The sequence below is a fragment of the Ursus americanus genome, chromosome 1 (assembly GCF_024610735.1).
Source record: "Ursus americanus isolate L20-20 chromosome 1, mUrsAme1.1.p, whole genome shotgun sequence".
In the NCBI taxonomy this organism is placed as follows: domain Eukaryota; kingdom Metazoa; phylum Chordata; class Mammalia; order Carnivora; family Ursidae; genus Ursus; species Ursus americanus.
The window spans coordinates 55,010,804-55,038,272 of NC_142127.1; the positions used below are offsets into that span (position 1 = coordinate 55,010,804).

At 36.8% G+C, this 27,469-nt stretch overlaps 1 protein-coding gene and 1 long non-coding RNA gene across 2 annotated transcripts; one reads left to right on the top strand and one right to left on the bottom strand.

Moving 5' to 3' along the window:
- LOC123798085 (uncharacterized) lies at positions 1 to 26,960 on the top strand. Its single transcript, XR_006781171.2, has 3 exons — positions 1 to 101; positions 6,584 to 6,713; positions 26,875 to 26,960. It is a non-coding gene; the product is annotated as an uncharacterized LOC123798085 (long non-coding RNA).
- LOC123798082 (cytochrome c, testis-specific-like) lies at positions 16,083 to 23,166 on the bottom strand. Its single transcript, XM_045806182.1, is given in 3 exon segments — positions 16,083 to 16,231; positions 23,002 to 23,025; positions 23,028 to 23,166. Coding segments are annotated over 3 exon segments (312 nt in total).
- Positions 26,961 to 27,469: the final 509 nt, after the last annotated feature.

The window sequence follows — 27,469 nt, forward strand, 5'->3', positions numbered from 1 at the left end:
CCACCGCCCAGGATGCCCGGCGGTTCCCGGAAGAGTCTTTGGACCACCGGAATCGGCGCTTGGGAACGCGGCCGACTCCTGATTGGAACACGATTAAAGGGGTAAACGCACCTTGTTCCTTCCCCCTCCTCCCTTCCTTACCTCCCCAGCCCTCCCAATTCCCCGCCCCTTAATCCTCCAGCGTTTCCAGGAGGCCCCAAGGGAGCCCAGTGGGAGCCGGAGTACGAGGAAGTGTTGGGTGTTTTTTGCAGGCATCAGACCCAGAATCTTGACTCCGAGGAAATGAGGATGCTCAGAGAAAGGGAGGATTATTTTTCTGGGATGTGACTGTGGATTGTTGGTTTTTAGGATTCCTGGGACTGCCCACTAATACTGCCCAGCTCCTGTGGGTGTTCAGTAAATATTAATGGAACTGGATTTCCCCGAAATTAGCAAATGAAGTTACCCTTCTAGCTTATGACTTTAACCAAATTAATCCTCCTGGGAGAGTGGGGAAAGGTGTACATGGAGGGAGGGTGTAAAACACAGTTCCTTGGATTAGGGCAACCTTGCCTGGCAGGGGCATATAGCAAGGTGGACTTAAGGGCCTCAGGGGGCTTCCTTCCAAGCCAGTCCTGCATGTTATGGGTGGCTTCTCTTTTCATGAGATTGACCATCTCTTCCTTCTTTCCCCACTCAATCTGGCAAGGCCACCAATGCTTCCCTTCCTACCAACATCCTATGTCTTGTGGGTAAGGATTTCTTCTCTAGAAGAGACCTAGAGATGCTCCAGATCTGGCTTGTCTCAGCTAGTTAAACTGAGAATAACATCAAGCTTCCCTTGGGCCTTTTCCAAGCCTAGTGGTTAAATGTAGGTGATTTTCCAGGAAAGAACAGCAGGCTGATAACACTTTTCTTGATGCTCAAGGGTCTCCTCTTTTGTGAGAAACAAAAGCAGACTGGGAACTATCCAGTTCCTTGGGACAGCAGGACAATCTAGACATGTTCTTACAGAATGCCAGCGATATGGGAATAGAAAAGAGCTAGAGAGGAAGTAAGCAGTGACTTTTACAGTCCTTCCATGTGGCAGGCACACACAGATGACTTACACAGTAAGTAAAGATCACTGCCAGAAGATGTCCTTAGAGCTAAGCAGACAAGGTGTATCAAGTACTTGCTATGTACTGGTCACTTTATTTTTTTTAAGTAGGCTCCACACCCAACATGGGACTTGAACTCTCGACCCTGAGATCAGCATGCTCTACCTCCTGACTCAGCCAGGAGCCCAGCACTGATCACTTGATGGGTTTTCTTTAAAGATTTTATTTATTTATTTGAAAGAGAGAGAGCATGCGCGTGAGCACGTGAGGGTGGGGGTGGGGTGGGGGAGGAGAAGAGGGGCAGAGGGAGAGGGAGAGAATCTGAAGCAGACTCTGTAATGAGTGCTGAACTAGAGGCAGGACTGGATCTCATGACCCTGAGATCATGACCTGAGATGAAATCAAGAGTTGGACACTTAACCAACTGAGTCACCCAGGCATCCCAGCACTGATCACTTTAAATTAAGAGATTAGTTTATCCTTGCAACACACTTATGAGGTGGGGAGTCTTCTCCTACTTTAAAGATGGAGAAACTCCGAGAAGTTGAGTATCATACCCAAGATACACAGTCAGTGGGTGCCACAGCTGGGGTGCAGATCCATTTAGTTTGGCTCCAGAGTGATGCACACTCTCAGCCACGTCACCAGACTGTCTTCCACCTGTGTCAGCTGAGTCCTATCAGTGCCAGGATTTAGGCTAGTAATAGGGATGCAGGCACTGGAGCAGAATGTTTTCTCAACACTCCTCTACAGCACCAGGAGTTTCACACAGAGGAAGAAAGGCTCTTATTCAAAAATACCAAATTGCCCAGCTTAGTTAGCATGATTAAGAACATGGCCTTGGCACTGAAAATGCAACTGTGAACAAAACAAGGACTCTGTGATAAGTGCTGTGAGAAAAAACAAAACTTAGCAAAAGGTTAGATAAAGGGATATGATAGTGGAAAGGACTTTCTGAGGAGGGGACACCTAAGCAGGAATCTGATGGAAATGAGGGAATGAGTTATGTTGATATCTGGGAAAAAGAATGTACCAGGTAGAGGAAGCAAGGGCCAGAGTTGAGGGATGCAATATATTCGGAGAATTTAAGAAACAGGAGGAAGACCACCTAGGAGACAGTGAATCAACCACAGAATATTGATACTTTGGAGATGCTGCTAAGGAAATAGTGGTGATCAAGAATTAAAATTAAAAAAACAATTAGCACAGGGCCTGATACATAGAAAGTGCTCAGTAAATGTTAGCAGTTGTGTTACTTTTATATTATCATTGTTATCATCCTAAAGTGATAGTGTATGGAAACCTCACTGCATGTGACACATCTCTGGTATGAGTGGAACATCAGTAAAGATGGTCAAGGTGGTATGCTGGAACTGGCTTGCAGGGGATCACAGAGCCTACTTCAGCATCTCTTTCCAACTCCATGTTCAGTGACATTATGTAGCTTGCAGTCATCCATGATGGGAGTATTTACATATAGAAATCAACAAAGGTTACAAATCAGGATTTTTTCCCCCAGATTGCTAGTTGTTAAACATTTACCAACATTCAGTGAAAACAATTCAATTCTTCATCAACTGATGAATGGATAAATAAAATGTGGTATATTCATAAAGTGGAATATTATTTGGCCATAATAAAAAGGAAATATACATGTACTGATATAGGCTACAACTTGGAGGAAATTTGAAAACTTTAAGCAAAGTGAAAGAAGTCACTCACAAAGGACCACATTTTGTATGATTTCATTTATATGAAATGTCCACAACAGACAAATCCAAAGAGACAGAAAGTAGACTAGTGGTTGCCAGGAGATGAGGGGAGGGAAGAGAGAAAAGAAGCAGACAACCACCAAGAGCTGTGGGAGTAGAGAAGAAAACTGGGAAGGGCAGAAAAATGAATTGAGGGTTTCTGGCTTGGTTTTCAATTGGCTGTTGCCTTATTCCCAACTTGGTTAATGAGGTCACTGAAGGAGTCAGGAGTTGAGGAAGAAAGTAAGAAGGTGACAGAGAATACTCATAAGATAGTCCAGAGGGCTGCAGTGGAGGGCTGCATAATAAGACGTGTGTTGATGTGGCCCCAAATGCCATTTCCTCTTCATTTTCAATTTATGGAATGGTATTTGTATTAGTCATGGTCCCAAGAGAAAACAGAGCACACTCAAAGTAATTTCAAGAGGGTTAATTTACAAGGCGACTGATTACAAAGGTGGAATATAGGTAAACCACTGAGACAGTGAAGACACTTAGGACTTAAAGCAACAGAGAAGTCACCACTCCCAGACCTGATGGGAGACAAAAGGGGAAGGTCACCAGGACCCAAAAGGACAGAGGCTTATATAGTAACAACTGTCTTCAGAGGAGTAGTGACAGCCTGTCAAAAGACATCAACAGCTCAAGTTGACCTCAAAGGAAGGATATCAGAAATAAATACCTTTTTTTATTATTATAACTTTTATTATGTTATGTTAGTCACCATACAGTATATCCTTAGTTTTTGATGTAATGCTCCATGATTCATTATTTGCGTATAACACCCAGTGCACCATGCAATACGTGCCCTCCTTAATACCCATCACTGGACTATCTCAGTCCCCCACCCCCCTCCCCTCTGAAGCCCTCAGTTTGTTTCCTGGAGTCCATAGTTTCTCATGGCTCATTCCCCCTTCTGTTTACCCCTTCATTCTTCCCTTCCTTCTCCTACCAATCTTCCTGCTCCTTCTTATGTTCCATAAATGAGTGAAACCATATGATAATTATCTTTCTCTGCTTGACTTATTTCACTTAGCATAATCTCCTCCAGTCCCGTCCATGTTGCCGCAAATGTTGGGTAATCGTTCTTTCTGATGGCTGAGTAATATTCCATTGTATATATGGACCACATCTTGATTAAGAAATAAATACCTTGAACTCATTCTCCCTCCCTCCTATCATGACTAAACCCAACTAGAAGCTAGAAGGTGCTGGAGCTTGTTGATAGAATCCACATGGGTCATCCTTCCTAGGTAGAGAGTAGCAGGGACAAAGAAGGAGCTGTATTAGCTATGGAAGGCCAAATGGAAAATATTTGGCCCAATATGGAATCTTGAAGATGTCCCCTTATGAAATAACGGATACTATAGCTCCAAACAATTTTCTGCAATTCTGCCCTCTTCTCTGTGTAATTCTGTCAATTCCACCAAAACTGTCTATAATAGATTCTACAACAGTTGCAGTCAACAGAGCCCTACTGTAGGGCACTAACCCTGAAAATGTATGAAACTGTGATGATAAATTCATCAGCTCAAGGAAGAAGCTCTACAGATTCCCCTGCTATCTACCCCTTCTCCTTTCCACCAAGCCAGAAATATTGCCCAAGTAGCCACGCATTGGAGATTGGCAAGATAAAGGAGCCTTCCCACTTGTAATTTTCAAGAACAAGAGCTTCCTTTTTGATCTAAGTATTCATTAGTTTATCACTGCCATTGTCAATTAGCATTTATTGATTGATCACTCTTTCTGTCAAAGCACTGGCTTACATGCAAGATAACTTTTGTTATTCCAAGAGAGACCCATAATGTTTTAGCACAAGATGGAACTTCAGAAATCATCTAATAATCCACTTTCATTTTGCACGCATGGAAACTGAGATCTAGAGCAGAGTACTTAAATCCTCCAAAGTCATCTGCTAAGCATAACTTCCGATCTGTTCCTGGTTCTATCCCACCCTTACCATCATCCCACAACTTGAAACCAATATCTTGAAGCCCAATGAACTTGTCTCCTAAGCTTCTCTGCTAATTATTCCATCTCTTAAAACAAACTTTCACTATGTGAACAATTGACATCATCAGATAGGTTGATGCAATTTTCAAAATGAAACATTCACTTCAAAAAAATTAAAATTGGCATATTATTATTTTAGGAAACAGAGGTCCATGGGATCAAATTTAAAAAAAGGTTATTCCAATTCCAAGAAGATTAAAGATCTCTAAACTGTAAGTTCCACACAGAGATATTTATATTTATCTTTATAGGAATTTAATATCGGAATTTGGTCATGGTCTATGCCAAATCCAAAAGCTGCAGAGCTGTATTATTTGGGGTTTTCCAGAGAAACAGAACCAATAAAACCAAAAAGTATTATATCCATATCCATACATACATACATACACACAGAGATTTATTATGAGGGACTGGCTCACATGATTATGGAGGCTATGATATGCTGCCTGCAAATGGAAAATCCAGGTAAGCCAGTGGTATAATTCAGTCCAAGTCCAAAGGCCTGAGAACAAGGGAAGCAAATAACATAAATCCCAGTCCCAGGGCAGAAGAAGATGAGATGAGGTGCTCCAGCTCAAATGGTAAGGAAGGGAAAAAGGGCTGACTTCCCTTTTTTACATCTTTTGTTCTATTTAGGCCTTCAATGGAATGAATGGATGGTGTCTAATCACACTGGAGAGGACCATCTATGGAGTCTTCCAATCCTCCCATTCAAATGCTAATCTCATCTAGAAATACCCTCCCAGACATCCCAAAACAATGTTTAATCTGTGTACCCTGTTGCCTGAGTTACTCAAGTTGACACATAAAATTAACAATCGCAGGTACCTTACCTGGTTTTAAATTTTGTAAGCACTTTCTTCTCTTATTCTGTTTGTGTAGAATCTTGCCTATGTTTAAGTCATTACTCCCTATCCTAGTAGTGATTTCACCTTAATCCAGTACAATTCTGTAACCCACAGTAACTCACAAGAGAATAATAAATTTATAAAATAAGTGTGTAGATGAATACATGCCACACAGGGTAAATTAGATTAGCATAAAGGTGAAAGTTACCTTCTCCTTCATATAAAAAGTACAGCGGCCACACTGCCCTTCTGTACGAAGGCTTATAAAGCTTGCATCATACTTGTTAATATCCCATTGGCCAAAGCCAATCATATAGCCAAATGCAGAGTCAGAGGAGTGACAAGAATATGAATACTCACAGGTGTGGTTTATTGGGAGCCACTGATTTAACAGTTAACCACACAATCTCCCTCCTAAATCCCCAACCCACATTTCCAACTGCTACAAAGCATTTGCTCCTATATGTCTCACAGACACCTCAAATTTATCATTCCCAAGATCACTCTCATTCTTCCCCATCTTAAACACTCAACCTGAGGATTACCTTACCTCAGAAATTTCTTTTTGAATCCAGCTTCTCTTCTCCAAACCCACTTGACTTAATTCAAGTCTTCACCATTTGTCCATTCCCTACCAAACAGTGTCATATTCCATATAACAAGTATAATAACAGCATAGCCTTGCCTATAAACTTTTATTTATAGGATTAAGTCCTTGTCAAAGATGTGCAGTGGATTGAATGGTAACCCTCCAAAAGATATGTCCTCCCAGAACCAATGACTATGATCTTATTTGGAAAGAGGGTCTTTGCAGATGTAATTAAGGATCTCAAGATACGATCATCCGAAACTCAGGGTGGGTCCTAAATCCCACGACACTTTTCCTTCTAAGATACAGAAGAGAAGACTGAGACACACAGGGGAGAAGGCAATGTGAAGACAGAAGTAGAGGCTGGAGCGATGAATCTACAAGCCAAGGAACACCAGGGATTTCTGGCAACCCACCACAATCTGTGAAAGAGGTATGGAACTAATTCTCCCTCAGAGCATCCAGAAAAAAAATCAACTTTCCCAACACCTTGAATTTGGAGTTCTGGCCTCTGGAACTATCAGAGAGTAAGTTTCTGTTGTCTTAAGCCACCAGGTTTGCAGGAATTTGTTACAATAGCCCTGAAAAACTAATGGAAGATCCTTCATCACTGCACCTCTATTTTCCATCTCTCTTCTTTTCCTTATCTTCTGCTACTCCCTGCTGTATATTCTCCAAGCATACAGATCCCATCTCCCTTCTGGGCTTTCTCCTGAAATGTTCCTCTCTCCTTTCCTGCCTCTCAAACTTCTGTTTTCCATTAAGATCTATTTGAAATGTCACATCCTCTATCGGTCTTCTGTCCTCCTGGTTCCACACATTTTGGTCAGATATCTGCTATAAATCATTTAATATTTGGTATTTGTTCAACCCAACATGATGTATTTAATTCTCTGTTTAAAATTTTTTTTTATATTAAAACACATTTCCTTACTCTTTTATCTTTTTTTCAACTTAGAAATTGAAACCACTCTGAGCAATAAGCCCACCTGCATTCATAATTATATTAAAGAATAATAAGTACCTAGAAAGGCAAATTTAAAAAATTTTAAAGATACCCAGGTGAACAATGATGACCAATGAAGGTAGAAAAATAAGCTTCATATGATAAGCCAGACAAGCACTGTATGGTATCACTTATATGTAGAATCTAAAAGTGTCAAATATGTACCAAAAAAATAGGAGAGAGAGAGAGAGTATGTGTAAAACAGTAATTACCAGGGAAAGCCAGATGGGGAATAAGATTGATGGTGTTTAAGGGTACGAACTTGTAACAAGTACTAAAATAGCTACAGAGATGTAATGCACAGTTTGTTGAACATAGACAATAATATTGTACTACAAGTACATAATATAAATATCATTACAACCATAATCGTATGATATATAAATATATCAAAGTAACATGATGTAACCCTTTAATTTACACAATGTTGATGTCAAATATACCCAATAAAAAGTAAAAAAAAAAAAAGAGAGAGAGAAATACATTACAATATCATGCCATAAGTGTTTTCATATTGTTTTCTTCTTCTTAAAAATAGATATTTTATCTTAAAAGAAAAATTAGCAATAATCAAAGTATCTTACTGAAGAATGATTTGTTGAGAAAATAAATTGATTGACTTTTAACTACTTCAAACTATTTTCTCTACATTTGGAAACTGAAACTTAGTAGAATATGGGCAGATTCAATATTTTAAAAATACCATAAATCTTTATAAGGTAACGTTGCTACAAATATCTTAAACTATCAAAGGCTGACTTAGATATTGAGGATATAAAATAATGTAAGGACATCCCTTTCCTCAAAGAACATTTACAGTCTAGTTAGGGAAATAGAATATTTACATTAAACTACAAATGACAGCATAAGATACCACTGATTGAGTATAACAATGAAATCTATATAAGAAATCACATATATTCTTAAATGCCATATACTGTTTGTATTGAGTAATTCACAATTAGTATTAATATTGAAAGTTTAGCTCTACTAATAATCAGAACAAAAGGAGGAAAAAATTGGGGGAAAATTCCACAATGAATGATTTGGTTTTTACTTAAAGAACTAATATAAAAGAAAGGTACAAACTAAATTCAGCAATACATTAAAAGGATCATACACCACGATCAAGTGGATTTATTCTACGGATGCAAGAATGGTTCAATATCCACAAACTAGTCAATGTGATAGACCACGTTAACAAAATGAAGGATAAAAATCATACAATCATCTCAGTAGATGCAGAAAAAGCACTTAACAAAATTCAACATCTATAACAAAAACTTTCAACAAAGTGGGGAAAGAGAGAATGTACCTCAACATAACAAAGGCCATATATTACAAGTCCACAGCTAACATCATTCTCAATGGTGAAAGCTGAAAGCTTTTCCTCTAAGATTAGGAATAAGACAAGGATGCCCACTCTCGCCACTTTTATTCAACATGGTATTTTGGAAGTCCTAACTAGAGCAATTAGGCAAGAAAAGGAAATAAAATGCATCCAAATTGGAAAGGAAGAGGAAAAACTGTCACTATTTGCAGATACAATGATATTATACAGAAAACCCTAAATGCTCCATCAAAAAACTTAGAACTAATAAATTTAATAAAGCTGCAGGGTACAAAGTCAATACACAAAAATATGCTGTATTTATACATACAAATAATGAATTATTAGAAATAGAAATTAAGAAAAGAATTGCATTTACAATTGCATCAAAAAGAATAAAATACCTAGGAATAAATATAACCAAAAAGGTGAAAGACCTATGTATTGAAAACTACAAAGTTTTCTTTTTTCTTTTTAAAGATTTTATTTATTTATTTGACAGAGACAGCCAGCGAGAGAGGGAACACAAGCAGGGGGAGTGGGAGAGGAAGAAGCAGGCTCCTAGCAGAGGAGCCTGATGTGGGGCTCGATCCCAGAACGCCGGGATCACGCCCTGAGCCAAAGGCAGACGCTTAACGACTGCGCCACCCAGGCGCCCTGAAAACTACAAAGTTTTCAATAAATGGAAAGACATTCCATGCCCAAGGACTGAAAGAATCAGTATTGTTAAAATATCCACACTACCCAAAGTAATCTACTAATTCAATGCAATCCCCATCAAAATTCCAATGGCATTTCCACAGAAATGGGTCAAATAAGTAATCCTAAAATTTGTATGGAATCACAAAAGACCCTGAATAGCCACAGCGATCCTGAGAAAGAAAAACAAAGCCGGAGGTATCATGTCCCCTGATTTCAAACTATAGTGCAAAGTACCGTAATTTAAAAAGTATGGTATTGGCATAAAAACAGACATATAAATCAATAGAACAAAATAGGGAGCCAAGAAATACACCCATGCATATATGGTCAATTAATTTATGACAAACGAGCCAAGAATACACTGTAGGGAAGGACAGTCTTTTGATAAATGATGTTGGGAAAACTGGACAGCCACATGAAAAGAATGAAACCTGACAACTACCTTACACCATACACAAAAATTAACTAAAAATGGATTAAAGACTTGAATGTAAAACCTGAAACCATAAAACTCCTGGAAGAAAACATAGATGGTAAGCTCCTTGACACAGGTCTTGGAGATGATTTTTTTAATTTGACACAAAAAGCAAAAGCAAGAAAAGCAAAAATAAACACGTGCGACTATATCAAACTAAAGAGCTTCTGCACAGCAAAGGAAATCATCAAGAAAATGAAAAAGGAACTCACTGAGTGAGAGACAATATCTGCAAATCATATAACTAATAAGGGGCTAATAATCAAAATTTATAAGAAATCCATATAACTCAACAGCAAAAAAAATAAAATAAAAACAAAACAAAAACCACAAAACCCCACAAACAATCCAATTTTAAAAAATGGGCAGAAGATATTTTTCCAAAGACATCAGATAGCCAACAGGTACATGAAAAGGTGTTCAACATCATTAATTATCAGGGAAATGCAAATCAAAACCATAATTAGATATCACCTCACACCTGTTAGAATGGCTGTTAACAAGACAAGAAATAAATGTTGGAAAGGATGTGAAGAAAGAGAACTCTTATGAACTGTTGGTGGAAATGTAAATTAGTGCAGCCACTATGGAAAAGAGCATGGAGGTTCCTTAAATAATTAAAAATAGAACTACCATGGAGCACCTGGGTGACGCAGTCAGTTAAAAGTTTGACTTTGGCTCTAGTTGTGATTTCAGGGTCTTGGGATTGAGCCCTGCATCTGGCTCCACGTTCAACAGGGAGTCTTCTTGTCCTCTCCCTCTCCCTCTGTCCCTCCCCACCACTTGTGCTCTCTCTCCCACACGCACACATTCTCCCTCTCTCTCTCTCAAATAAGTAAATAAAATCTTTAAAAATAAATAAAACTACCATATGATCTAGCAACTCCACTTCTGGCATTTACTCAAAGAAAATAAAAACACTAACTTGAAAAGATGCATCCCCATATTCATTGCGGTATTATTCACAATAGCCAAGATATAGAAACAACCAAAGTGTCCACTGATGAATGAATGGATAAAGAAAAGGTGGTATATACATAAAATGGAATATTATTCAGCCACAGAAAAGAATGAAATCTTGCCATTTGCAACAGCATGGATGGACCTTGAGGGCATTATGCTAAGTGAAATAAGTCAGACAAAAACAAATACTATTATAATCTCACCTGTATGTGAAATCTTAAAAAACAAACAAAAAACAAAAACACCAAGCTCATAGATACAGCAAACAGGTTGGTGGTTGCCAGAGGCAGGGGGAATGGGTGAATGGGGTCAAAAGGTACAAACTTCCAGTTTTAAAATAAGTCATGGGGATGAAATGTATAGCATGGTGACTATAGTTAATAATATTGCATTGTATATTTGAAAGATGTTGAGAGAGTAAATTTAAATATTCTCGTCACAAGAAAACATTTTTTGTAACTACATATGGTGATGGATGCTAGCTAGTCTCACTATAGCGATCATTTTGAAATATATACATATATTAAATCACTGTGTTTTACTCCTGCAACTGACATAAATGTATCAATTATACCTCAATAAAAACAAATTTAAAAAAATAGAGCAAAGCTAGCACCTAGAGTGTGATTGGTCCAGGCAACAGATAACTTAAAGAGCAAAGAGGCTGGGTCCAACAGAGTGTCTGAAGTGAAAATATGAGCAAACAAAATGTTTATACATGTTTATGGTAAATGGTATCTTGTTTGCCATTATTCACTACCTTCTTCCTTCTAACACGATGACCTACTACTGTTACATGACCTGCCATTCCTCCTGCAGGGAGAGTATACCTCACCACCTCATTGGCGTTGGGCTTGGCCACCTAATGTTTTGGTCACTGGAATATGAGCACACATAACATGCCATAGCTGAGCAGAAATTTTATGAAGAAGCATCAGAAGCTACTTCCAGAGCTTTTGATCGTTCCCTTTGCCACAAGAATGGGAATGTCCCACATACGTACTTCCTCTTTAACCTGAGTCCCAGAATGAGAAGACACTTAGAACAGAGCCACAGCTGACCACAGACTGCATGCCCTGTGAATGAGCAATAAATGTTTTGTTGTCACAAGTCCGGAAGATTTTCTTACTATAGCAGAGTTGACTAATATAGAAATGCTACCTAGATGTAGGGTGCTGCTCTGCAGCCCTCAGATAGTGGGTGGCATGGAAACTGTTATGTGGAGCTAGAAAAATGGTGATCCATATTATGTAGGGATCAAATATTTGGTGAATGAAATCGTCACCTGCAATTACTTGAACAACAGGTAATAAACCTAATGAATTTATGGCTTTGGGTGAAGAGAAACAAATGGTTGTGTAAATAAAATACATTTGAAAATAAGAGATCTGGCCCAATCCCCCAAATTTTATAAATAGTGCCACTTTCTGCACCCCTTCCTCTGCCTTCTTAGTGCCTGTCATCAGCTCTTGTACCCTCATGCAACCCCCCACCCCTATGATGGTGTCCCACTCCCACCTGCTTCTACTACCATAATATACTGTGCTTAAATGAGTCCCCACTTGGTGGAGAATGAGGAATTCAGGCTAAAAAAATGCATAAAATTGTGATTTTGAACTCACAAGTTGATGATAATGATCACTGAGTGAAAAATATAGAGAAGAAAATCTGATTCTTAATTCTTTTCCATGTTAATATTTTAGAAGAATGTGATGATGAGGGAGAATAAGCAAATACTCTCAAAATCATGTTGTATTATACACAACTTCCTGTGGGACACAAGGGTTCAATTAAAAAAATTACTCTTTTTGAAAACTAAATAGTATGTTATTTTCCACAAGAACCACTGACTAGAGGTTTTCATCTGGAAAGTACTTCACTCACTAGTATAAAAAAGTTTAAGAACACAGCAACTAACAATGTCCCTGCTTTCTGAAGAGTTCCCTCATTTCCTTCCAAAACACACAAATAATTGCCAAGTTAACTGATCTCACATTTTTACTTTAATTAAATGAAACAACACTTTATTCTTCCAGATTCCTATCAAGATATATTTTAGAACTGCCTATGCTAAAAGTGATAAATCTTATATAATTGGGGGCGCCTGGGTGGCACAGCGGTTAAGCGTCTGCCTTCAGCTCAGGGCATGATCCCGTCATTATGGGATCGAGCCCCACATCAGGCTCCTCCGCTATGAGCCTGCTTCTTCCTCTCCCACTCCCCCTGCTTGTGTTCCCTCTCTCGCTGGCTGTCTCTATCTCTGTCAAATAAATAAATAAAATCTTAAAAAAAAAATCTTATATAATTGTCCCACTGTCTGTAACACTTTTCAACTATATTTTTGTTGTTATGCAATCAGCATAACATTTCCTTTCTACTGAAGTTTCCCAGTTCCTGTTAATGGTCCTATAAAACAAGGATACTACTTCTTCCAGATTTCATAAACATAGTAATCTGATCTCTAATGTGAATCTTTTTTCTATTGAATCTTTATTTCAAGTTTAGGGGACAAGAGCAGACTTCAGTAACTTGACAACCTTAGATGGTTGTAAAGTTCATTATTCTTTCCTTCGCTCTGTTCAAGTACTCAAATTTAGGTTGGAGAGTACCTAGAGAGCAATCCCCTTGGAGCTTCCTGTTATTGTAAGGAGGTGTGTTGCACAGACACAGTACTGTATCAGTTAGGGTTTGACCAGGGATGCGGGACCACTGTGAGAGACATGAATAAGGGAGTTACTAAAGGAGACCTTAATACAATTTGGGGAGAAGCTGAGGGACACAGGTCCAGAAGGGAGCACTAAAGGATCAGATCAAAGTCGCTAAGATCACAAAGGAGAGTTGGGGAAGGCTATGGAAGGTTGTTGGCTCTGCATTTGTTGATGGGCCTAAAGTTACTGCAGGTCAACAGGGCAGATAGTGAGGAAGGAGAGCTGGGAGCAAAGAGGACAGAGGCAGGACAAACCTGTGAGGACAAACTGGTACCATTTTGGCTGTTTCTCATCATTCTAAACCTTTATTATGTGGACAGCCCAAGACTCAAACTGAAAGAGATCTGGTAGGAGTTGGAGAAGCTGAGTGCCCAGCTGCTTCCCCACCACAGGAAGGCTGCTGTCAACAGATTAGTGACAAGTTTGAGTTGCACCTGCGGCCCTGCACTGACCTTACAAATGTAAAGGCCTTTGCCTAACTCTACTGCTTTCTAAATCTCAGGCAGATTTCTCATGTGACGAGCCCTAACCAGGAACCATACAGAGAAGAGAAGTCTGGCAAACACAGTTACACAAGATAAAATTACACAGTGCCCAGAAGTCCCATGTAATTTGGTTCTAAGATGGATTTAAGCCTCTCAGAGGCCATCATATATTCATTCAATAATAAAGCCTATCATAGTACAGAATCTTAATTACTGCATTTATTTGCAAGTTTTCCTCCAAACATTTTTCTAATACCAGGAACATCAGTACGAGTAAAGAGGTATTTATTTTGCTCTTACTAAGATAAACATAAATGTAAAGCAACATTCAACATTTTATCACTGTTTGATTTTTTAAATGGAAGAAATCTACTTAACACTTCTCTATTTCTACCCAACAGCCCTTTACCATCTCAGCTCTCCTCAAACTATCTTCTTTCTGCTTCTCCTAGGTCAAAAAGTATTTAAACTCCAAACATAATGCCCTCTTTCTTGTTCCTCCCTGCAATGTGGCCTTTTGTCAAAGCCATCAAGTTCATCTGTCAGAGTTGCATAAATCCGAGCTATAATTACAAATATGAGCTAAGTTCAAGTTCTTTCTTACAGAGTTCTCTTCCCATGTAAATTAAAATATGAGATATGTCACCAAATTCTATATCCTTGTGAACCCAACTCAGCTGAGACTGGTAACATCCCTAATACACTCTTGGAGTCCCTACAGATGTCTCTGCCCTCATCAAAGAATTTCTCCTAGGAGAGTAACAAGCTCAACTTTGTCTGAAGTCTCCCTTGGTCCCGAGGGACACGCTCTTTTATTCAGTAGTAGCACTGAACTCCCACTTGCCAGAAGCATTAAAATTGAGTCTAAGCACTTAGTTGACTTATCAGAACCTTCTGGAAATCACAGCTTTTTCAACCACGTTCCCCTTACTTTGGGAATTTTTGGTTAGGGTAACTTCTCAGCAGTGGCATTTGCTAATAAATTAACTAACATATTATCCCTATTATATGGTTAAAAAGTCACCAGGAATTGGGGCAAGAGATCCGAATATTGGTTTTGGCACAAGTCTCAATGAGAAGGTAAAATCCACCTTATAGGGGTGTTATTGTAAAGTGGAAATTAGATAATGGATATCCTATTCTCACCCATAATGACCCCTGATTAGTCCATTAGCCACCTCTTTGGTAAGGAAATACCTTCTCTTTCTTGCATTGGCCCTACATTTGGGTAATGGAGTGCTTGTAGAACTGCACAGCCATTTCAGGGGCCACCTCACACCAAACAGAGCCACTATTCCCTTTCACACAGGCCCTGTGGTCAACCTGCTCTGCCACACCTCAGCCACTTACTGTGAGGTGGGAGGTCTTTCCACATCAATGGTAAGGGTTATTTTTTTCTTCTCCCTCTTTCTCAGGGTACATGGTATCCGTCCGTGCAGTCCAGCCTTACATTACCCAGGATTAGAAAGGTACCATGAAAAGATTAATGCAAAAATATTGTTATGTGACATAAATGCTTATTAACATAGAAGATGCTTTTCTCCTTCTCTCTAGGTTTTATTTTATGTCACCCATGGTCAACAATTTGCGTTTTGTTCCAATCATATTCCTAAGATAAGATCAACTATTTGACTTCACTTTCCTTACTTTTTTTTCTTAAAGTTACTTATAATAAAGTTGTAACCATAAATATAATAAAGTTATAATAAAAGGCAAACACATAACCAAACATAGCTTAATGAAAACTAAAGCTAATGTCTGCTATATTTACATTTAAATTACAGAGAAATAAGTATGTGGAAATTATCTCCATCATCAATAGCAGTTGCTAGGCTTATAAAATATTTTGTGCATGTAGGGACTACTGAAGCACAATAGATTTCAGTTTTCTTCCCTGTCCTCCTCCATGCTGACCTTATTCACATCCGTAGTAAGCAGACAAAAGTCAGTTCAGACTCGGAAAGGCACCTGATCAGTAGATTATACACAATCAAAGATTTCAACTTTTATTTTTAAATGTTAAATTTACTACAGGCTGATCAAGAAAGATCAAACATGACTTCTCCAAACATGCAATATTTGAAATTGGAAAATTTTGGCTTATAACTAAAATTTTTAAGTTACAAGAGCATTTCATGAAGATGTTGCCCGTTTCAAATATTGAATAAGATCTTCTCTCTCACTTTTCTTTTTAAGACCAGCAAAGACCATTTTAGTTCCAGGGATATATTTCTTTGGGTTCTCCAAATATTCCTTCAGAGTTTCCTCTCCCCAGATAACACCTATAAAGGTGAAAATAAGTTTTAAGTTTGTGTAGTTGTATTTGTAAGGTTTACTTTCGGATGTGACCCACATATGTGAACAGAAGATTACTCTTGGATTCAATAGGAAGAGTCTCATAACTGACAATACTTATAGTTTCTGACCTATAAGAAAATTCCAAAATTAGTCTTTGGTGCTCTACTCTTCCAGTTCCCTATAGAAATCTAATACTCACATGCTGTTTAGCATGATCCCAAGTACACCAATAAACTGCCAACCTAGACACGCTGGACCTCAAGCAGTATCCCCATCCTCCTAGAATCACAGAGTTCCTTCTAGACGAGATCTTAGAAATTAATCCAACCCCTCATTTTGCAGATGAGTAAATGATCCAAACAGAGGACAATAATTTGCCCTAAGAGACAAGATGACTTAAAGTCAAGAATCTGTGACTGCTAACTCATATTTTCATGTTTTTTTCTTCCAATCATAGCATGTTGCCTCTGTCTAAATCTTTGTCAAAAAGCTATGATTTCAGGAAACCAGTTTTATAATGAGAAAGGTTGTCTCTTCCTTTTTTCCTTTCTAAAACCGGTCAAAAAGAATATGGACAAAGAGAAACAGAAATGCTAACTCTCCTTCTGATAAAATATTGAGGGAGCACATATAACTCCAAACTTGATATAATCAGAAGACTACCAAAAACATAAAACCTGTACCAGAGTAAGAGGACACCTGTCACTAATGATCTCAAAAAAAGAAGAGTTCTCCAAAGTAGATGACAAATCCCAAGGGGCAAGTCATAGTCCTCTGGCCCAAAAAGAGTACAGTGTATATCACTGGATGTGAAAGTCTCCCTAAATTCAACTTGAACTATACAAGGTCAGGGAAGCCAAGATTGAAGAAGAAAACACGGACATGCCATCTTTAAAAGAAGCATTCTATCTTTTGATTTCCATTTGCATGGAATATCTTTTTCCATCCTTCCATTTTCAGTCTGCGTATATCCTCACATCTGAAGTGAGTCTCCTGTAGGCAGCATATAAATAGGTCTTGATTTTTTTTTTAACCATCCAGTCACCCTATGCCTTTTGATTGGAGCATTTAGTCTATTTACATTTAAAGTAATTACCAATAGGTTATGTACTTATTGCCATTTTGTTAACTGTTTTCCGGTTGTTTTATAGATCATCTCTATTCCTTCCTTCTCTTGCTCTCTTCCATTGTAGTTTGATGGCTTTCTTTAGTGTTACATTTAGATTCCTTTCTCTTTATTATTTTGTGTATCTATTGTAGGTTTTTGATTTGTGGTTACCATTAGATTCACACATAACAGCTTGTGTGTATAGCAATATATATTAAGTTGATGGTCCCTTAAGTTTAAACACATTCTAAAAGCACTAAATTTTTACTCCCTTCTCCATGTTTTATGTACATGATGTCATATTTTATCTTTTTATTTTGTGTATATCCCTTGACTGGTTTTTGTAGATGTAACTGATTTTACTACTTTTGAGTTTTAAACTCCATACTGGCTTTAAAAGTGATTAACCTACTACATTAACTATATTTCCTTTTACCTGTGAAATTTTTTCCTTTCATAATTTTCTTACTTTAGTTATGGCCTTTTCTTTCCAGTTAAAGAATTTCCTTTAATATATTTCTTCTATGGCTGGTTTGGTGGTGATAACTCCTTTTGTATGGAAAACTCTATCTCTCCTTTTGTTCTGAATGAGAACCTTTCTGAGCAGAATATTCTTGGTTGTAGGTTTTTTTTCCTTTCAGCACTTTGAATACATCATGTCACTCCCTTCTGGCCTACAAAATTTCTGCTGAAAAATCAGCTCATAGTCTTATGGGGTTTCCCTTATATGTAACTTTTCTTTTTTTTCCTGCTGCTTTTGAGAATCTCTTTATCAGTACTTTTTGCCATTTCAATTACTATGTGTCTGGGTGTTGACCTTCTTGGGTTCATCTTGTTAGGGGCCCTCTGTGCTTCCTGGATCTAGACGTCTGTTTCCTTCCCCAGATTAGGGAAGTTTTCAGCTATTATCTCTTCAAATAAGTTTTCTGCCCCCTTTCTCTCTCCTCCTTCTGGGATTCCTATAATGCAAATGTTATTATGCTTATGATGTCACAGAGGTCCCTAAACCTATTCTCATTTTTTATTATTCTTTTATCTTTTTGCTGTTCAGCTTATGGCTTTCCATTACCCTGTTCTTCCAGATCATTGGTAGTTCCTCTGCCTCCTCTAATCTGCTCTTGATTTCTAGTGTATTTTTTATTTCAATTAATGAATTCTTCACCTCTGACTGGTTCTTCTATATTTTATATCTCTTTGTTGAAGTTGAAGCTCCTAAAGTTAAGCCCCACTAATTTGCAAAGCCAGATGTTGTGGGGATTTGTCTTCCAGTTTGAGTCTCCTGTGCCAGGAGTGCCTGTGGGGATTCTGATCCTCTTGCGTCTCTGTGCTTGGGATATCCCTCCTATTGTGTGCTGGGGGTTTGGTTCCCAATCATGCATTCACCCCTTATACCCTTTATGATGTGGCCTTCATTCTATGATTAGCTATGGGAGATCTGTTCTGCCGGTCTTCAGGTCATTTTCAGAGTTAGTTACATAGTATATTATCTCAGTGTGTCCACATGGATGAGGTGAGCTCAGGATCCTCCCATCTTCCTAGAACTTCCTGAGTTTGACTTTTTAAGATTCCACATATATACGATATTATACAGTATTTTTTTCTCTAACTTATTTCACTCAGCATAATGCCTTCAAGGTTCATCCAAGTTTTTGCAAAAAGGCTGGATTTCCTTCCTTCTCAAAGCTGACTATTCTATTGTATATATTTACCACATCTGTCTCCAGTCATCTGTTGACAAACACTTAGGTTGTTTCCATAGCTTGGCTATTGCATATTGCAAATAATGCTGCAATGAATATAGGATGCAGATATCTCTCCCAGATTCCGTTTTCATTTCCTTTGGATCTATACCCAGAGATGAGATTACTAGATCATTTGATAGTTATTTTTAATTTTTAATGAATCTCCACACTGTTTTCCATAGTGGCTACACCAATTTACATTTCTACCACCAGTTCACAAATATTTCCTTTTCTCCACATCTTTGCCAATACTTGTTATTTCATGTTTTTCTGATGATAGCAATTCTAAAAGGCATGAGGTGATATCTGACTGTGGTTTTGATTTGCATTTCCCTGATAATTAGTGATGTTGAACACCTCTTCATGTATCTGTTGTCCAATTATATGTTCTCTTTGGGAAAATATTCAGTTCCTCTGCCTATTTTTTAATTGGCTTGTTTTCTCACTATTGCATTGCATCCATTCTTTTTATATTTTGAACATTGACCCTTTACCAAACACATAATTTGCAAATATTTTCTCCCATTCCATAGGTTGCTTTTTCATTTTGTTGACTATTTATTTTGCTGTGCAGAATCTCTTTAGTTTGTTGTAGTTCCACTTAATGACTGTTCTTGTTGCTTGTGCTTTTAGTGTCAATATCCAGAAGATCATTACAAAGATCAATGTCAAGGAGGTTTTACCCTATGTTTTCTTCTAGAAGTTTTACAGTTGCAAGTCTTATATTTAATTTACTTAAGTCTCTAATCCATTTCAAGTTAATTTTTACAAGTGGTATAATGGAGGGATTCAATTTCATTCTGCTACTTATTATTATGTAACCAGTAGAACAAATAGTAATATTGTATCCCCAAATCAGTCACAAATACTACTTAAACAATCTGACTTAGAGAAATTTCATTACTAATTCTTAAATAATGTTAAAGCCAAGCCTATACAGCTTTTAATCTTTGACAACAATCTATAATAAAAGATATATTTGTAATCAGTTTTAATATTATTTCTTATTAATGCTAACAAGCAACAAAACCCTCAAAATACTGGCAGAGAAATAAATATTAGGTTATAACTAGTCTGCAAGTTAGAAAAGTTGACTGCTCTTGTAATGTGATAATAAAATGACACTACAGAAAAATATTACTTTAAAGACTAAAGAACCATATAAATTCAAATAATAAATCCAAGTTTCAGACTGATTTATTCAATAGTCTATCAACTAGAAATCCTATTGCAATAAATATTATATTATCTTTTGCAGAAGTGGGAAAGGTTATCCTCAAATTTAGAGAACTACAAAGGGCCCTGAGCAGCCAAAACAATATTGAAAAAAATAAACATAGCTGAAGGGCTCACACTTCCTAATTTCAAAACTTACTACAAAACTACAGTAATAAAAACTATTGTATTGTTATAAGGATAGATATACAGACCAATAGAATAGAAGTGACTGTCTAGAAGTAAACCCTAACATATATAGCCAATTGAATTTCAAGAATGGTATCAAGACCATTCAATTGGGAAAGAATGGTCTTTCCAAGAAGTGGGGCTGGGATAACTAGATAACCACATGCACTTGATCTTAACCAAAAGACTGAGAAGTGATGGATAACTGCATGCAAACGAATGAAGTAGGACTATTCCTTCACTCTCTATAAAAAATTAAGTGAAAATGGGTCAAACACTAAATCTAAGAGCCAAAACTATAAAACTATTTGAAGAAAAGATAGGGGTAAATCTTTATGACCTCAGATTTGGTGATGGATTCTTAGATTTGATGCCCCCCAAAAATCAACAAAAATATAGATAAATGGACTTTATACAAATTAAAAGCTTCTGTGCATCATTTGTCAAGCAAATGAAAACAAGCTACAAAAGAAGAGAAAATATTTGAAAATCACGTATTTGATGAGAGGTTAGTGTCCAGAATACATAGAGAACTTTTAAACTCAACAATAAAAAAGACAATTCAAGTAAAAAATAGGCAGAGGACACGAACAGACCTTTTTCCAAATCTACAAATGGCCAACAAGTTGTTGAACAAAAAAATCTCAACTGAGTGAATTTAAGGATCAAATTGACTTTATTCAATGATTCATGAATCAGCAGTATCTAGAAAGGAGCTAGAAAAGGGCTACAGAAAGGGAAAGGTTTAAAGACAGGACAGGAAGTCATAACAACAATAATAAAGAATTATTTCAGACAAGGTCACCTCCTTTTGGGGAACAAAAGGGTCCTACTAGGTGGATTATTTTACCAGTGCCAACCAGGAAATTCCAGACTAACTGGTTAAGATTACATTCCTGGGAAAGGTTGAAACTACAATTAAGTCAGGTATTAAGCCCTGGTTTAGTGTTGTGGCCCTAGTACAAGTGACTCTCTTTTGGCTCTGTGGTTTTCTTTTTAACAAAGCACACTAAAACATGTTCAACATTATCGTTCATTAATGAAATGCAAAACAAAATCATGAGATGCCACTTCACACCCACTAGTATGGCAATTTTAAAAAGAAAATAACAAGCGCTGGAGAGGATACAGAAAAATAGGAATCCTATATTACTGATGGAAATGTAAAATGATATAGCTACTGTAGAAAACAATTTGGCTTTCCTCAAAAAGTTAAATACAGATTTAACAAATGACCCCAACATATATATAGATACACATATCTATATATCGAAAAGAACTGAAAACAGGGACTCAAATGCTTATTCCAAATATTCATAGCAGCACTATTCACAAGAGGCAAAAGGTGGAAATCCAAGTGTTCATCAACTGATAAATGAATAAACAAATTGTGATATATACATTCAACTGAATATGATTAGCCATAAAAAGGAATGAAGTACTGATACATGCTATAACTTCAATGAACCTTGAAAACATTATGCTAAGTGAAAGAAGCCAGACACAAAAGGTCATATTTTATGATTCCTTTTTATGAAATATGCAGAATCGGCAAATCCATAAAGGATTATGGATTTGAAGAAGCAGATTATAGGCTGCAAGGGGTTAAGGGAAGGAGGAAATGGGGGAGTGATTATTTAATGGATACAGGGGTTCTTAAGTAATGAAAAAGTTTTGAAACTACAGAGAGGTGTTGATTATACAATACTGTATAATGTGAATACACTAAATGTACTGACTTGTACATTTTAAAATGGCTAATGTGTGAATTTCACCTCAATAAAAAGAATAAAAAACAAAACCAAAATAAAATAAAAATCTTTCCAAATAGTAGTGTTATAATGATCTGAAATTCGGGCCACTAAGAAATGCTAGGCCTCCAAAACAGTTCAAAATAGAGTTGCAGTCTATTTAGAGTTGTACCCTAGTTTTGAGGTGAATGCTAATGATATGTATATATGTATGTATGTATGTATATGTATTATATCTAGGAATGATAAAATTCTTTACAAAGATATTATAGTTTTTTTTGCCATTTTTAATTTTAACCCTAAAATGCTTTCTCATTTTAACTGCCATCTACCTACTTTCCACCAACAACAAAAAAAATCATTGAATATAATTTTACAAACTACTTACATAACATCCCCCCACTCTGCTACGAATCACTACGACAAATAGAAAACTACCATTATGCCATTAAAATATGATTTGATCTTTTTAATTTAGCTCATGCTTTTTCAACATAAATGTACTGCATAAAATGAAATACCTTTTATAGGTAAAAACCTATGCCACAGAGAGCTGCTAATTCCTCTATCAAAAAGAGACCAGTTATCTAAATATACATCTTATGATATAAATCAATATTTCAGTAATATAAACATGAGGATTTCATTTTTAATGCTGTAAACTAGGAAATTATTATAATATCAAATCATATGCTTTTTTTCTTTGCTACAAAGTTTCTGGTTCTCTCCCGCAACTGCTTAGGTTTTACCTTTGTTTTTGTTAGCATCAGAAAAAATCCTGGTGCTTGTCCTGTTTTTCGTCCAAAAAGGCCCCAGAGATTTGGACCAGTCTTGTGTTTTCCACCTTTTTCCACTGTGTGGCACTGAGCACATTTTTTAATAAAGATCTTCTTGCCTGCTTCAGCATCTCCCATTTCGTTCTGCAACAAAACATCAAACCACAGACCAAAAAAAAATATCAGATTTGCAAAGCTGTAAAAAAAATTCCATCACTTTGAAATGAATACTAACGATATTAAACAAAAAGGTAATTGAAAGCATGCATCCTTTAAAGTCTGAGTGCTCAAAAACACGTACAATATTATCGCATCCAATTTTATAAAGACTTAATCATCTCATTTATCAGAATTATTTTAAATTTTGAGCTATAGCTACTTCAGAAATTTGTATTATGGAATAAGCCTCATTTTACTTCAGCCTTCAAACAACTATAGTAATTTATTTAGGTCACTTATATTCCATTTTTTTCTTTTCACTTCCAAAAAGCACATGTGCAAAAAAACAATACGAAGTTTCTAAGTTTAATCTGGCATCCCCTTGTTTAAAAATAAGGACAGAACAAAATGGAAAGGCACTTAAATGTGATATTTTTATAAGTACTTATATGCCTGCAATAATAGAACTGTAAAATTAAATATCAAACAAAAGAATGAGGCCACAGTAGGTTATATGTAACACGTAATTTCTCATTTACTTTATACTCTCAGCTATAAACACATATACCAGATTAGATTAAGCATTATCTCAAAGCAATCAAATAACATTATTGAGTTCAGTCAGCAACAGTATGTGTTTAACACAAATGTAGTGGAAAATACAGCTCTAAGCAGGGAAGATTTATTATATGGTGATAGATATGTACAATAAAAATGTACAAAGATATTTTGGTTAAAACTACCAAAAATTTTGTTGCATAACTAAGTGCCTCCTCCATCTAAAATTACATAAAAATTAAAATAACTTCAACTTATTGAAAAAAAAAGTAGTTTGAAATGCTAATGAATGTAGTACTTGGGTTTTGTTTACCTGCTCTTTTTATTCTTTGAAAAATTAGAGAACAGGAGGTGGGTGTGGGGATGGATTTCAATATGAGATCGTATTACTATTATAGAAATCATGAAAATACCTAATTCTCTGACAGTACAGTTCAAAGCACATTTTTACCTTTATAACTCTACTGAGAAATAGAAAATGCTTGTGTTATTTTGATAATATTGAAAAATACAGTGTGGCTTAACTAAAGTTAGCTCTTACTCAGAGAGAGGCTAGCTAGTACTTCCTATACAGTAACCTGCAAAATTGGTATCTCCCTAATTTCTTTTTTTTTTTTTAAGATTTTATTTATTTATTTGAGAGAGAGAGTGCACAAGCCCGAGTCAGGGTGATAGGCAGAGGGAGAAAGAAAGGGAGAAGCCGACTCTCCACTGAGCAGGGAGCCCAAAGCGGAGCTTGATCCCAGTCTCCTGGGATCATGACCTGAGCTGAAGTCAGATGCACCTAACTGACTGAGCCACTCAGATGTCCTGGTATCTCCCTAATTTCTTTAAATCTATAATCAAAACAGTGTCAATAATCCACCTAAAAGGAAGACAGGGCAGACTAACAACAAAACTATTAATCAATGTTTTAGGTCTGATAAAAAGCAGAGTAAGAAAACTCCCTTTATCCAGGAGAATCTTACTTTTAAATTTCAAACTTCACTCAAAACACTACATTCAATTCTATCTATTCTATCTATTCTCTGTATATCAATTCTGTATATACAATATCTCTGTATATCAATTCTCTGTTCTATCAATTCTCTGTATAAGTACAGAATTCATTGAACCTTTGAACAGGGGCCATAAAGAAAACTTTAGTCACAAATACAAATTTATGGTCTTTTAGCAAAATGCATTCACAATAATCATAAAGTTCATATCATATAAATACAAAATATCATCTGCATACTAGCTAAAGAATCATTTCCCATTTGTATATAAAGCAAAAAAATCAGACTGATTCTTATACCTATTAAATGTTACTGATAATTCAGGAAACTAGGCATTTTTTTTTTTAGGAAAAAAAAACTTCTCTTTCCTCAAATAGATTTTACATGCAAGTCACTTACAAGAAAATATTCACTGTCGTTGTTCAAACTACCAATATTTACCACGTGAAGACATTCACTGCTGCCATCTTTGATCACTGCTGTGCAAGTACCTATGACCCTCTTCAGAGTGCATTAAAACCAATAGATTCAGCAATGGTAGCAAGGGAGGGGGGCAGGAAGACTAGGAAGGATATCAAGAGAATCCATTTTATCCTATAATCATTTGGCACTCTAGTAATATTTAGTTATTAAGAAGAAATATAAACCTCTTCGACCTCAACCACAGCAACTTCTTGCTAGACACATCTCCAAAGGGAAGGGAAACAAAGGCAAAAGCAAACCATCAGGACTTCATCAAGGTAAAAAGCTTTTGCACAGCAAAGGAAACAGTCGACAAAACCAAAAGACAACCGACGGAATAGAAGATATTTGCAAATGTCTTATCAGATAAAGGGCTAGTATTCAAAATCTATAAAGAACTTCTCAAACTCAACACCCAAAAAACAAAGAATCCAATCAAGAAATGTGCAGAAGACACGAACAGACATTTCTCCAAAGAAGACATACAGATGGCCAACAGACACATGAAAAAAATGCTCCACATCTCTCAGCATCAGGGAAATACAAATCAAAACCACAATGAGATACCACATTTAGTCAGAATGGCTAAAATTAACAAGTCAGGAAACAACAAATGTTGGTGAGGATCCAGAGAAGGGGAACCCTCTTACACTGCCGTTGGGAATGCAAACTGGTACAGCCCCTCTGGAAAACAGTATGGAGGTTCCTCAAAAAGTTGAAAATAGAGCTACCCTATGACCCAGGAATTGTACTACAAAGTACTTACCCCAAAGAAACAAATGTAGTGATCCAAAGGGGAACCTGCACCCCAATGTTGATAGCAGCAATGTGCACAACAGCCAAACTATGGAAAGAGCCAAGATGTTCATCCACAGATGACTGGATAAAGAAAATGGGATTATATAAATATTGGAATACTACTCAGCCATCAAAAAAGTGAAATCTTGCCATTTGCAATGACAAGTTCCATGGATGGAACTAGAGGGTATTTATGCTAAGTGAAATAAGTCAATCAGAGATAGACAATTATCATATGATCTCACTGATACATGGAATTTATTTATTTCTTTATTTAAAGAAACAAAACAGAGGATCATAGGGGAATAGAGGAAAAAATAATAAGATGAAACCAGAGAGGGTGACAAACCATAAGAGACTCTTAATCATAGGAAACAAACTGAGGGTTGCTGGAGGGGAGGGAGGTGGAGGGATGGAGTAATTGAGTGATGAACATTAAGGAGGGCATGTGATATAATGTGTTATATAAGACTGATGAATCACACACCTGTACCTCTGGGGAAAAAAAAATTGAAGAAAAAATAGATGAGAATAGCATGTAATAAAGATATTATTTCATGCAAAAAAAGAAGACATATAATGTTGTACACCTAAAATTTATATAATGTTACATGTTAATTTTATCTCAAGAAACAAAAATTTTCTTAAAAAAGAAGATACATCTCACTGAAATAGGCAAAGATGAGACACTTGGTATGAGAATGATCACTCTTCCAAGAATGAAGTAATTCTAATGATAAATAGGGTAAGTGTAGCAAACACTTATGCATGCTTCTGTGGGCCAGGCATAGCTAAGCACTTTATATGTATTATTAATGCATTTAATCCTCACACCAGCCATGTGAGATAGTTAATATCTCTATTTTTACAGATGAGGAAAATGAGACACACAGAAGTTAAGTGGCTTATTTAAAGTCACAAGCTGATGAGAAGTGGAGAGAGATGGTGAAAGGTAAGAGGAAGAGCAATTTTAAATCTCTTTTAATTTTAACAATTTCCTTTTAAGAACAATCTAAGTAACCCTGGGTTGAACAGAATGTATAACACACTGCAGATGTTTAAAGAGGAGTAAGTAAAATACTTTTAAATATTGGTACATACCACTGACATTTCCAATTTTGCCCGTAAAAAGAGGCATGCGCTAAGAATAATCAAGGCACCGATAAAGCTTTAGAGATTTACAAAACCCACATAATTGAAGTAATAAAAGTGGGAGGAGGAACTCATTAGAATAATTTGAGGATGAACACTACACAGGCTAAAAGATAAAGTGTAATTCTGCTGTTGTAGCGAAAAAATACCTAAGTGGAATGCATCAGAAGGATGTGACTCTGGGTAAATGTCTAGAAACCCCTCCCCCCCCCCCCCCCCCCGCCTCCCGCCCCACAGACGTCCACGGCCTTTCCCTCTTCGAATCTGCTGTGTCTGAATTCCTAAACTGGAGTAAGAATCCAGCTTTCCAAACT